The sequence below is a fragment of the Melospiza georgiana genome, chromosome 20, assembly GCF_028018845.1.
Source record: "Melospiza georgiana isolate bMelGeo1 chromosome 20, bMelGeo1.pri, whole genome shotgun sequence".
Classification (NCBI taxonomy): domain Eukaryota; kingdom Metazoa; phylum Chordata; class Aves; order Passeriformes; family Passerellidae; genus Melospiza; species Melospiza georgiana.
Window position 1 is genome coordinate 7,111,650 of NC_080449.1, and position 13,336 is coordinate 7,124,985.

The 13,336-nt window shown below is 62.5% G+C and overlaps 1 protein-coding gene across 1 annotated transcript; it reads left to right on the top strand.

Moving 5' to 3' along the window:
- Positions 1 to 1,607: 1,607 nt before the first annotated feature.
- Positions 1,608 to 13,029, top strand: ENG (endoglin). Its single transcript, XM_058038019.1, has 15 exons — positions 1,608 to 1,696; positions 6,109 to 6,266; positions 8,302 to 8,436; positions 8,995 to 9,160; positions 9,329 to 9,485; positions 9,640 to 9,769; positions 10,007 to 10,178; positions 10,262 to 10,404; positions 10,536 to 10,673; positions 10,900 to 10,944; positions 11,647 to 11,757; positions 11,846 to 12,091; positions 12,270 to 12,333; positions 12,419 to 12,520; positions 12,899 to 13,029. Exons 1-15 carry the CDS (start codon positions 1,639 to 1,641, stop codon positions 13,015 to 13,017), a joined length of 1,944 nt encoding a protein of 647 aa, XP_057894002.1. The 5' UTR covers positions 1,608 to 1,638; the 3' UTR covers positions 13,018 to 13,029.
- Positions 13,030 to 13,336: the final 307 nt, after the last annotated feature.

A 13,336-nucleotide genomic window follows, 5' to 3' on the forward strand; every position in this document is an offset into this window, starting at 1 on the left:
GAGGCAGAGCGGAGAAAGGAAACCAGCAGGGAAAAAACAAAACTCCCCAAGACGAAAACCCAAACTCACCAGTCGGGCCGACGTCAGGCCCGTGCTCCGGGCCGCGGGCAGAGGCGGGGCACGGGGGAGGCAGGCGGGCAGGAAGGATGCAGCCATCCGGCCGGGCTGGGACACTGCCAGCACAGCCAGCCAGGGCTGGGGCCCGCCAGGGCCTGCCTCGTGTGGGGGGACGAGGGGGCAGAGGGGGCCTGTGGTTTGGGACAGCACGGCCTAAAATTGGGCGTGCTGCGAGTGTGCCTCAGTTTCCCCAGGTGGGCAGGGAGTGGGACAGGAGCCCTGCCCTGCTCCCCAGCACGGCCCTGAGTGCTTGGTGTTATGTTTAGATGCTTTTCCTCTGGTTTGAAATCTCAAAGCCATCCCATATGCTGTGAGGGGGGGAACATGCTGGGCCAAATGGGATGCAGGGGGCTGCACATGTGGCCACCCCGCAGCCTCGGCCACCCTCCTTCTGTCACACTATGGCTGCCACCATCCCAGGATCCATCACCGAGGGTCTCTTGGTCGTTGTCCTGTGGTGTCACCGCGGGGAGAGGGGTGCGAGGGACCCAGAGCACCCCGTGCCAGGTCCCGGTCCCCATCCCCGTCCCCATGCCCGGGTGAGCACCGTCCCCGCGGTCCCCAGGAGATGGCAGTGCTCTGTCATGGGACGTGGCTGCTGCTCACCCCGGTCTCGGGCATCTCCGGGGACATCCTGGCTGCTGGGGACAGCCGTCGCTGACTTCCCTGGCACGTCTCCATTCTGTCCCCACGCCCCTGAACCATGGAGCGACCCCACCCCGGGGACCCGCGCCCACCCCCGGCGTGAGGGTCCCAGCCCCACTGATCGCTGTGTGAGGGTTCCCACCTGGGCCAGCACAGGTGTGGGGGGGAATGGGGCAGGAGTGCACAAGGGGGTCCCTGGTGCCCCTTCGGCCGGGGCAGGAGTCACAAGGGGGTCCCTGGTGCCCCTTCGGCCGTGCCCAGCTGTCACCCCCTTGCCCGTGACTCCCTCCCCCTGCCCCCTTGTCCCACGGGATCTCCTGACCCCCAGCCCCCCTGCCATGTGGGGGTGTCAGGGCAGCCCCAGCTGTGCCCTGGCCAGGGGTACAGGCAGGGCAGGCAGCAGCAGTGCTCGGGGGCTTCCAGCTGCCCACCAGCCTGGGCATCCATGGGGCAGCCCCCAGCCTGAGCCCTGTGGCCGTGCCAGGGCGCTGGCTGGGCCAGGGGGGGCTGAATATCGGGGACAGCCCCTTCCCCATGGCCTGGGTGGGGCAGCTCGGGAATAATTTGTGTGGGTGCACCCCACCAGAACCCCCGTGTCCAACCCTCCACTCATTAATGCCAGCCCTGGGGGCACCCGGCCCGGGTACCGGTGCCCTCCCCCTGCCCCTCCGGATGCGCAGCCTGCAGGGAAACTGAGGCACGGCGCCTCCGGGGGAGGGGGGGTCCATCCTCTCCGCCCCCCCGGCCCCGCCGGCCCGGCCCCAGCGCCGCCAGCGGCATTTCCTCCGCCGCGGACCCTCCTCCGAAGGGAGTCGGTTTCCTGCCGCTGCCGCCGCCCGCACTCGGCGCTGGCTCCCGGGAGCGGCCGCCGCGGACATGGGCCCCCGCTCCGTCCCGCTCCTGCCGCTGCTGCTGGCGCTGCTCGGCCGCCCGGGTGAGTGGGGACGGGGGCACCGGGGGGCCGCAGCCCGGGGATGAGAGCCGCGGGACGGGACACCGGGAACGGGACAGGGGGACGGGACAGCGGGAACGGGACAGCGGGACGGGACAGCGGGAACGGGACAGCGGGACGGGACAGCGGGCACTCCGGATCGGGCCAAAGGGGTCCCGGCGGTGCCCGCACAGGCACAGATTGTCACCCCCGGGAACCCCCCGGAGAGGAGGTTTTGGGTCCGTGTGGGACGGGACGGACCCAGCCCGATTCCCGGAACACAGCACAGCCCTGCCGCTCCCTGGGACCCCCAAATCCCGGCTGCGTCACTGGGCGTGGGACGCGTTGAAGGCGCCGCCGCTGAGTCCTGACCCAGACGGTGGCACACGGGGGGTCTGGGGGGGCTTTGGTCCCCATCATCCCGGGGTACGGAGGGGTTGACCAGGAGACGGGGATGAGAAATGGGAGAAAACCCTTAAAACCTCATATGGAATGTGGGGATGGAGCTGGGGGTGAGAAACGGGAAAAGCCCTTAAAACCTCAAATGGGAGCTGGCGGCTTAGACACCTCTGGAGCAGTCAGAGCCACCCCGAGATCCCTGCAAAGCCACAGGGGGATGTCAGGGAGGGACCCCAGTGCTGATGGAGCTGGGGGACAGAGAGCTGGGGGACTCAGGGACATTGCCTGTGGCAAGGGGAAGGGAGCTGGGGAGGCAGCAGCAGCCCAGAGAGGCTGGGGCCAGCAGCACTGAGTGTCCCAGCTGGGTTGGTCCCTCCTGGTCACCCTGGGGGTCACTGCTCATGGGTGGTGCTGGGGTGGCCCCGCTGCCAGGCTTGGTGCCCACTCTCTTATATCACAGCCCTGTCTGGTGGCTGTGCCAGACAGTCCCTGTGCAGTGAGGCTGTGCCATGTCCCCTGTAGTTGTGCCATACAGTTTCCATCCTTGTAGACGTACTGTAACTCCTGTGTCCTGTGTAATTGTGAGGCTGGGTGCCCATCCTATAGCCGTGCCACTGTCCCTGCCCTAGGGCAGTGCCACGGTGTCCCTGTCCTGTGTAGATGCACAGTAAGGTTTGTGTCCTCTGCCACTTTCTTGTACAGTCCCCATCCTATAACCACATGCTCCTCCTCCTCTGTTGTTGTGCCACAGAGGCCTTATCCTCCCTGTCTGTGATGTACAGTCCCTATACCATCAGCTGTGCCATCTGCTCCTCATCCCACACAGCTGTGCAATGTCCCCTGTGTCCTACGTAGCAGTGCCATGTGCCCATGACCTTTATATTCACCCCCCACAGTCTCCACCCTATATGGCTGTGCCATACATGCCCTAACAGGGCTGTGCTGTAAGGGCTCAGTCCTACACAGCTGTGCCCACCCTGAGTGTGTGTTTCTGTGGTCCCTGTCCTATTTATCTGTGCTGTATGATCTCCATCCAATGTAGCTGTGGCACACAGTCCCTGTGCTCTGCAATGGAGCCGTACAGTCCCTATTGGATGTGTCTGTATGGTCCCTGTGTCACTCTGCCATACCACAGACCATCTCCTCTGACCATACCACCCCTAAGGGATGCAGCTGTGCTCTATGGACCCCATCCTGTCTGACTGGGCCATATTGTCACTGTCCTGTGTAGTTGTGCCATCCTGAGTGTCTGTGCTACATGCTCCATGTCCTGGGTACCTGTGACACACGGTCCCCACCCTGTCTACCTGTGCTACTCACCTCATCCTCACCGGTGGCTGCTTCTTCCTCACAGGATCCTCTGGGGCTGGGAGCCTATAGTGCCATGGAACTGAGTGCCCCATAGCCGTGGGCACAGTGCCATGGGGCTGAGTGCCCCATAGCAATGGGCACAGTGCTGTAGGGCTGAGTGTCCCATAGCCGTGGGCACAGTGCCATGGGGCTGAGTGCCCCATAGCCGTGGGCACAGTGCTGTGGGGCTGAGTGTCTCATAGCAGTGGGCACAGTGCTGTGGGGCTGGGATGTCCGTGGTGGGCGCAGTGCTGTGGGGCTGGGATGTCCATGGTGGGCACAGTTCAGTTCATGTTGTTCTGGGGTGCTCTTGGTGGGTGCAGTGTCAGGGTGTCTCACAGACACATCCAGAATCCAGAGGTGGGGGGACTTTGTGCCCCCCTTGACAGGGGCCAGGACTGCTCCCCGTGGGGTGAGCATGGTGCTGGGCCACCCCTCCCATCTTCTTGGCACCTGTCTGATTCAGAGAGGGGCAGGAATGATGTGGTTTGTGTCAGGCCCGAAGCCTGGACCCATCCACCCCATCGTCTGCCCCCCAGTGCCACCTCAGCATGGTCCAAGAGCCAGTGGTGGCTCAGAGGATGCCAATCCCCTCTCAGTGCAGGATCCATCCCCATTCCTGTCCTGGATCTTTACACAAGTACCAAGACAACACTGCCAGATGCAAGGATGCCAAAGTGGTGCTGCCCATCCCATGGGCATCCTGCACTGCCAGAGCCACCCTTGCCCTGCACCCCACACCCCAGCTTTTCTCTCTGCTCCCAAACCCCAGGAATTTGCCCCCCAGCCCCTGACCCACGGGGGACCCACAGTGGGACCACCCCTGCTCCTTGATCTCAGCAGCACCAAAGCAAGGGAGAATGCGGGTTGGAAAAACATAAAGTGGATTTTCTTTCTTTCTTCCTTTTAATTTTTTTTTTCCCTTTCCTGGAGTACAAAAATAACAGTGCCCTTATCTGATCGCCCCGGCGGCCCAGCTGAGCCCCCTTATCTGATCCTGACATAATGCTGGAGCCTTCCCCAGGGACAGACAGACAGTGCCCGCCTGGCACCATCCCCTCGCCTGGCATCCCTGCCCTGCCGGGGGCGATCCCGGCCGCGGCCCCCGGCCCTGCCTGCGCTCCCGGCGGGACGGTGCTGCCCCGGGAGCCACGGCTGCCCGTGCCCTGCCCGTGCCCTGCCCGTGCCCTGCCCGTGCCCTGCCCGTGCCCGGTGCCGTCGGGGCAGGAGTGGAAGGGAAGAGGGACGCGGCCTGCGGCGCCCAGATAAGCCGCTGTTTATCTTCCTCCCGATGCTGCGGCCGCGCGGGGAGGAGGAAGCACCGGACAATTGGCGAGGCCACGGCGGCGTCACCGGGGGTCTGTGCCGTGACCCCGCCGCCGCCACCGGGCCGCCCCAGCGGGGAGACGCGGGTCAGGGACACCGTGATGGGACGGAATTGTTGATGCCTGTTGCTGCATCCCAAAAACTCAGTGAGCTGGAGCATCACACTGTGACTGTGCTCACAGGGGTCTGAGGATGGGGGAAGAGACGAGGATCCGACTCCATGTTTCAGAAGGCTGATTTATTATTTTATGATATGGAATAAATTAAAACTATACTAAAAGGATAGAAGAAATGATTTAATCAGAAGGCTGGCTAAGAATAGCAAAAGAAGGAATGATAACAAAGGCTTGTAGCTTGGACAGAGTCTGAGCCAGCTGACTGTGATTGGCCATTAATTAAAAACAACTAACATGGTTCCCCAGCAGCAGATAATCATTGTTTACATGTTGTTCCTGAGGCTTCTCAGCTTCTCAGGAGGAAAAATCTTAAGGAAAGGATTTTTCATAAAAGATGTCTGTGACATAATTGACATAACCCTCTAGCCCCACTCCTGATAGGGGTGGCTGGTGAGTTTGGTCCAGTCACCTCTTGGTGCTGGAGCCACCAGGGATGGGAAATGTTGGAGTGGGAAGGGATTCAACTCAGTGGATATCTCCAAAGGAAACACAGCATCCCGGGCACTGTGTCCCCATAGAAAGCCCAGCTGTGACCATGGGGGTCTGTCCTTCCCAGCCCCCTGGAGCAGAGCCCCCATGGCTGCAGACCGCTCCTCGGGGCCAAGTTAAGGACAGCCCGGCCACAGCAGCAGGGCTGCCTGAGGCAGAGAGGAAACTGTCGAGGCACGTGGGGATTTACAGGATCAGGCCTTCAAATGGCTGTTTGCGCTCAGGATTTCCCTTGGCAGCCGCCGGCCGGCCCCGCTCGCCGCACGCCGCCGGGGGCTGTGTGCTGGGGCCGAGCTCACGCCGGGAGGATGGATGAGCTCCACAGCCATCGCCGTACCTGCGCTCCCCCCTTTCCTGCGCCCGGGGAATGCGGGGGGGCTTCCGCCGCCGCCCGGCCCTGGGGGCGGCCGGGTGCGAGTTCTGGCACGGGCAGTGCCGAGCGGGGACAGCGCATTTTTCCAGCCCGGATCCCAGCGCCATTAGCGGGGCTGCGGAGGGGCTGGCGGGGGCCGACACGTAGCCGATGGTCCCGGGGGGGCTGTGCTGACGCCGGGCTGGGGCTGAGGGTGAGGGGGCAGTGCCGGTGCTGGCAGGGATTCAGCCCCTCCTGCACCGTGTCCCCCCGCGCTGTGTCACCCCGCATCCGGGACTGACGCTCTCTTGTTTTCCACCCAGATCCCGGCAGAGCCGAGGGCTGTGACCTGCAGCCCGTGACAGCAGAGCCACCCGTCACCCTCTCCTATGCCACCAGCACGGTGCCCCGGGGCTGTGTCAGCAACAGCTCCGTGGGCACCGACCATGAGGTCCATGTGCTCAGCGTCAAGTGGTCCAAGGTGAGCATGAGGGGTCCCAGAGCATCCCCACAGAATTTCTTACACTGTGCTTCACACTGTCACCACAGCACTGCCATCCTGTCACCACCCTCAGCACAGGGTGTCCCAGCTGTGAAAACCTTCCTCTAATTAAGGAGCAGTGGATTAAATTCCTCCATGGCACCTTGTCCCAGCTTCTCCTCCAAGCACAGCCTTGAGCATCTCTGCCCCTGATGGCAATTTAGAGGCAAATTCCCTAATAGCCCATGCTGCCAAGGCAGATATTGCTGTGCTGGACACCTGAGGACCCTCCATTTCCCTGGGAAGGTGGCCTGGCTCTGGCTCTGGCTCAGGAGCTGGGCAGAGAGAGGGAGGGATGGATGGAAAGTGGAAGGCAGGCAGGGACGGAAGATAGAATGGAGGAAGAGATGGAGGAGAACATGAAAAGAGGAATGAAGGGAGGGATGGAGGAAAGAGCGGAGGGATGAAGGAGGCACATAATTTTAAGGTGTTCAAGCAAGCAGAAGCCTGTCTGCCAAAGCTGGGGTGATAACCACACTGAGGGTGCTTTGGGGCAAGGGCGGTGCCAGGGCCGGCGCTGGCACTGGCTGGCGCTGCTGGGTGGGTTTGCACCAGCTCACGGGTTGGCATGGCAGCTCTGCAGGACAGACAGGCTTCCCTCACGCTGGCTGGGGCCCAGCACCCGATTTTGGCCCAGCCCTGGCGCCACACTCCCCCCTCGCTGCCACCTCCCAGCTCTCCCAGTTCTGCTTTTGGAGCGGAGGGGGAGCCAGACCACGAGGCGCTGGGGAGGGTCGGTTCCGCAAGGACCCTGTGGCCCAGCCCGGTGTAACCTGCCCTTGGCATGCTGGAGGAGCGCCAGGGCCGGGGGTGCCCCCGGGCTGTCACCAGCGGCGGCAGGGGACACGCACTGATGTCACGGCTGCGGCGCTGAGCCCCGCGGCGCACGGGGGAAGCTGGGCAGGGACGCGGCTCCACTTATAGAAGAATTACTGGAAGCTGCTTTCTATAAGCAGATCCCCACGATGAAAAAAAAAAAAAAAAAAAAAAAAAAAAAAAGGAGAAGAAAAAGAAAAAAAAATAACCCGAAAGGCGGCGGCGGGGAGCGCCGAGGCTCCCGCCACTCGCGCAGCCAAACAATGGAGCGCCACAAAACACGCGGCAGGAAAAACAGCCGCCAGCTCCTCCCCGACACTCGGGGCCACCCGGGGTCCCTGGCCACCCACGCTGACCACGGGGCCATGGCCAGGAGGCCGGGATGCCCACAGCATCATCCCGCTAGCCCTGTGCAGCAGCCTCCCCCCGTCCCGCCGCGTCCCCGGCTGGTTTTCCCTCTCCTCTCTCCTCTCCCTCTGCTCGGAGCTTTGCGAGCCGTTTTCCAGGCAGCAGTTGCCAAACTTAGCGCCTGGAGTTTTGACTTCCCCATGCGGATTTCCGGCTAGAGGCCAGCAGGCAGTGCTGGCCACGAGGAGTGCTGTGTGCCACCCCTGTGCCCAGGCACCCCTGCTCTGCAGCACGGACACACCTGAGCCTGCAGCGGCTGCACAGCGCTGGGACGGGGCTGGGAAACCTGCCCGGGGCATGCCCCAGGGCCCAGGGTGGGGATTCTCCAGCCTTCAGTGGGAGACGCCCCAGTACCTACAGTGAGGATGCTCTGGTGCTCGGGGTGGGGATGCTCCAGCCCTCAGTGTGGGGATACCCCAGCCCACAGTGGGGTGATTCTCACACCCGGTGCAGAGATTGCTTAGTCTCTAGTTCAAGGATGCCCTGGTCCCTAAGAAGGGGGTGCCTAGATCTCACTATGTGGGGTGTCCTGGACACAGTGTGCGGATGACACCATCTTCCAGGTGGGCATCCTTGCTTGGGGGAGCCAGGGTGTGTTTGCCCTGCTGGTGTGGGTACACACGGCGTCCCTGCCCCTAAACCCAGCCCTGGCTCCTCTCAGGGCTCTCCCTGCTCCCTCTGCCTCCAGGGAGGTGACAGCAGCTGGGGCTTGGTGGCCGCAGCGGTGACGCTCTCCTCTTCCCCCCCCCAGGCCTCTCCTGTCCCTCTGACGGTGACAGTGACCCCGGGAGCCGGTGCCTGCAGCCGCCCAGCAGTGCTGATCCTCCTCTGCAGCCGCTGCCCTGCCAGCATCACCTCCCCGTGCTCCAACCTGATCCTCCGCACCGTGAGTGCCGCATCCCCACAAAAGGAACAACCCAGGGGGGCAGCAGGGCCCGGGCCCCCCATGGGGATATTTAAGGGGTCGCTGGTGGTCCCTCTGATCACCATCCGTGGTGCCCCAGGGAGGAGGGGACGCTCCCGGCATTGCTGGCTCGCTGAGGGCCGCGCTGGCCGGGCAGGGAATGACGCACAGGGCTGGAAAAAGCTCCCATTTCCTCCGGCCGGCGGGAGGAAGGTCAGGGATGGGGTTTGGCTCCAGCGAGCTGAGCCGGGGTCGGGCGCTTTGTTAGCAAAATAAACCTCCTGCTTTGTTTGTGGCTAATAATAAAGTGGGCTGAGCCCTCCCGGTGCCTCCAGCCACTCTCGCTGCTCCCAGCTCACGGCCCCAGAAACCCCCACTCATCCAGGGTGGCCCCCAGCCCGGGCTCCAGGACACTCACCTGGTTTAGGTTCACAGAGGGGAAAGGTTTAAGGTTTTCCTTGCTTTCCCCATGCCAGCCCGTGTAAGGGAGGGATGCACCTTGCTCCTCACCCTGGCTCAGGCTGTCACTTTGCCTCACAGGATGCCCACCTCATGCCAGAGAGCACCATCAGAGCACCAAACCTCGAGCCACTCATCGTCTCCAGCGAGGAGCAGCTGCTGGCCTGGGCTCTGGCTGCCTATGGGGGCATCACGTCCTACAGTGAGCTGCAGGACCCCCGCAGGCTCCAGCTGCACCTGGGGGAAGGTGTGTGGGGCTGGGGAATAGCACCGGGGGGCTGGATGGGCAGGAATGGTCTCCCTGTTCCACAGGGGTGAGAACCTCCTGGGGCACCTTCCCTGGGAGGTGCCACGGGGACTGATGGCCCTGGCCCTGGGCATCTCCCCACACTGAGCCCGGTGTTGTTCCACACAGATGCCCACAGCCCCCCAGGGTGCGTTCCCCAGGAGAACTTCAACTCCATTCCACACCTTGAGGCTGAGGTCTTCTTCCACGGGGTGAAGAGCTGCTCACGCAGTGATGCCCAGAGCACCAGGGCTGCCCACATCATCCATCTGCAGTCAGAGCCCAGGTACCACAGTGCCAGCAGTGGGACAGGCGGGGGGATTTGCCTGAAGATGCTTGGGAAGGCGCTGGGCTTCCCCAAGGCAGAGCCCCACATCCTGAGCTGGGTGTGGGATGGGTTGATATGGAATGCTGAGAACGGGGGTCTTGTGCTTTTGCAGCTCCTCCATCACAAGGGTGAACCTGTCTCTGAGCTGTTCTCCGAACTCTGCTGGCAACCAGATCCTCATCCTGCAGAGCAAGGCCAACTTCACCTGGTTCCTCTCCACAGAGTGCAACATCCAGTTGCTGGTAGGCTGAGAGGAGCTTGTGCTCCCCACCACCCCCACCGAGGGCTCTGCCAGGTGCCCAGGAGATGCTGGTGCCATGGAAAGGTGGCAGGAGGGCACCTGCAGACATTAGACATGGGCAAGGTGCAGCCCCCTTGCTGCAAGCCCTGATTATGGGATGGACCCTGCCTTGTGCACCCCCAGCTGTCCCTGTCTCCACTCAGCCCCTCTGTGTTCCCCCCTTTCCCCCTCACTGCAGGTCTCTGGGAGTTACAAGATGCCCCTTTTCTCCGTGCTGATCCCTGGGAACCCCCTGCCTGACACAGAGCAGGGCCTCATTGCTGAGGCCTTTGGGAAGAACTACAGTGTCATTGCCTCCTACTCTGCCATCCCTGCCAGCACCCACATCAGCCTGCAGATTCACGAGCACGGTGAGGCCCCAGCAGCCCAGGGCTGGGTGGGATGGGGGTTCCAGCACTCCCACTCAGCCCCCCTCCATGTCCCTGTCCTGCAGGGACGGTCGAGACGCCCGTGAGCACCACCCCCATGGTCATCACACAGCCCCCAGACCTGCCCCACCAGGTGCTGCGCACGCTCAAGCCCTGGAAGTGCACAGATGAAACCATGGAGATTGTCATCATCAGGTCCTACCTGGAGGTGAGGGGGTGGAGAGGGGTGCCAATGTCCTCCAAAATCACTCAGAAGTTTCATTTTGCTCTGGGTGCTTGGGGTGGCTGGCACAGGGCTGTCCCCTGTCAGTGCGTGACCACAGAGTTCTTCCCTCCCAGCCCATCAAGGACGTGGTGAACATCACCCTGAGGGACATCCGCTGCCAGGCAGAGAAAAATGCCACCCACTTCATGCTGAAGAGCCCCCTCAGCCACTGTGGCACCTCGCTGGAGGGCAGGGGCTATGCCAACAATGAGGTGAGAGGGGGGCCAGCTGGGGGTGTTGCCTCCAGCCCCACTGATGGCCCATGAAGGGGCAGGGGCGTCTCCACCAGGACCTCCTTGCTTTGCATGGCTGGAAACATCATAGTGCAGCGGGGCTGAGATGGAGGGGGAGTGTGTGGGTGGGACCATCCCATTATCCCATCCCATGATCCCATCCCTGGGTACCACCTGACTGACCCAGCCCTCTCCCTTCTCACAGCTCATCCTCAGCCTGGCCAAGGACGCCGTGCTCCGGAGCGTGCGGGTAAGGCCCAGCTTTCCCAGCATGTCCAGGGGTGGGAGAAGGTGCAGATGGCACTGCCAGCTGGGTGCTTCTCGGGTTTTGTGTTGCTGGAATGGCTCCCGAGGTGTTAAAGTCTTTTTTACCAGCCCCGAGACCAAAGAAGTTGAGATTCCTCAGTTCTGGTTTTCAAGGTTGATTTTCTCTTATCTATCACATTCTTTCTCTGACCTGCTGAGATCTGTCCAGGCACAGTCCCTGCCCTTGGGGTGGTGTTAGGGTTTTATACTAGAAACTACGTGTGCTTTATTTACAATAATTTTCCAATACCTATCACCTATGTTAGACAGTCTGTCTCTACTCTAAACCAATCCAAAAGTGCCACCATCACAGCAGAAGATGGAGGCCAACAAGAAGAAGAAGAAAGACAGCACAACACCCAGATTCTTCCATCTTGCCTCTTGAATCCCCATTCTAAAACCCCCAAAATTCTACTTTTTCACCCTGTGACAAGTTAACTATCATTCTACTCAAACTCTTGTGGCTTGTAACTCCTCAAACAAAGTTGGTGATTGTTTCCATGGGTTAAAACCGAAGGCACATGTGTCTTTGTGCCAAAGTCTCTGAGCCCCCTGCAAGGGTCTGGAGCCATCCGGGGCAGCCAGAGGAACGTCCTGTGTTCTCACAGATGCTGGCTGCCCCCTGAGTGCCGCTCCCCTCTTGCAGGTGGGTTTCCAGTGCGAGATCCCACGGGAGCTCTTCCTGCGCCTTTTCCCCACCGCCGACTTCAAGGCGCCGCAGACGGAGCTGGAGATCAACAAGGAGGCCTTTGTGCAGGTACTGCCACCATCCAGAGCCCGGCTGGGGCACTCAGCCCTGCCTGGGGCACCGACCCTGACAAGGTGCCCCGCTCCCACCCCTGCAGGCGTCCATGCGGTGGATGGATCACCCGGCCGACCTGCAGCTGAAGGAGTGCTGGCTGGTGGCCTCGGAGCGGGAGCCGGTGCTGCTGGTGCAGGGCGGGCAGGCGCGGGGAGCGGGGGTGGCTGTGCTGGACGGGCCCCCCAGCAGCCACGGCAGGAAGGTCTGGCGCTTCCGCTTCACCTACAGCGTTCCCGAGGGCGGCCACATCCCCTTCTCCGCGTCCCTGCGGTGCAAGGCCGGCCTGCAGGTCAGTGTGACCCCCTGGCCACCATGGGATGCCACCAGGCTGGTCCCCACTGCAGCCTGATGGGTTTGTCCCACGCTGTTCGGGTGATGGAGCACATGCATGATGGAGCAGCATTCCCTGGCCTGCAGAGCCTGGGGGTGCACATCTCCCCCCTCTCACCCCAACCTGCACTCCACAGAATGACACCATCTTCGAGAAGGTGCTGGAGGTGAGAGTGAAGGATGCCTGGCGGCCGCTCAACTGTGAGTTCAGGGCAGGGAGGTGGTCAGGATGGGAATGGAGGGGGAGAGGGACTCTGCCAGTGCTGACAGCCTCGTCCTCCCACAGACCGTGGGCTGGGGCTGGGCGCTGTCCTGGGCATCACCTTTGGCGCCTTCCTCATCGGGGCGCTCCTCACTGCTGTGCTCTGGTACATCTACTCGCACACCCGTGAGTATCCAGCACCCTGGGGACCCCCACGGTGGGATGGGGGGGCCCCTGCGTGTCCCTTGCTGGGTTGCCCATTTTTTCCTCCTGGCCAAAGTCCCCTAGCTGAGTCAGAGACCAGGCTGCTCCATTGCCCTCGTGTGTACAGTGCTAGAGGGCAATAACCCTGCTCCGTGTGCCTACAGCTCCTCAGGGTCCCCTCTGCCATCTGCCCTCCCTCCTGCCTGGTGTCTCATGCTCATCTCCATCCCAGGGGCTCAGGGCTCGGCTGGGGAGTGACCCACGAGGGCTGGAGGGTCCCTGGGGCTCAGCCAAGGCCACCGCTGTTGGCCCTGAGTGTGGTTTCCCCTTGGTGTTCCCGTGGCGGGCGGTGTGAGCCAGGTCCCATCTCCAAACTGCAGCCGGTTTCCAGCACGGCGCCAGCCTCGGAGAGCAGCAGCACCAACCACAGCATTGGCAGCACCCAGAGCACCCCCTGCTCCACCAGCAGCATGGCCTGACGCCCCCGGGCCCCCCCGAGCCCGCACAGCCCCCGGCCAACGGACTTGGGGAGCCAGCCCGGTGCCATTAAGCTGATTTTTCGCCCCAAATCTCAGGCCGAGCCCAGAGGGGGCCTCCATTACTCATTCAGTGAATGCTTTGGCCCCCTGAGGGCAGCCCACACCCGGGGGGGGGCACCCTGCAACCCCCCTGGGCTCCCCCGCTGCAGTGGGGAGGCAGAAAGAGCAGCTATTGCCAAAAGCTCCCACGAGGCTCCCCATCAAATGGGGGGGGAAGGAGAAGTGGGTGCCCCCTGGACATGCCCCAGCACTTGGGGTG

What these genes read in the sequence shown, in the direction of transcription:
- ENG (XM_058038019.1), top strand. Translation starts at nt 1,639, where the DNA reads ATGGGCCCCCGCTCCGTCCCGCTCCTGCCGCTGCTGCTGGCGCTGCTC. An exon ending in CCAGCTGCACCTGGGGGAAG is followed by an intron (nt 9,161 to 9,328) that starts GTGTGTGGGGCT and finishes TGTTCCACACAG; the next exon opens with ATGCCCACAGCCCCCCAGGG. An exon ending in GTACATCTACTCGCACACCC is followed by an intron (nt 12,521 to 12,898) that starts GTGAGTATCCAG and finishes GGTGTGAGCCAG; the next exon opens with GTCCCATCTCCAAACTGCAG.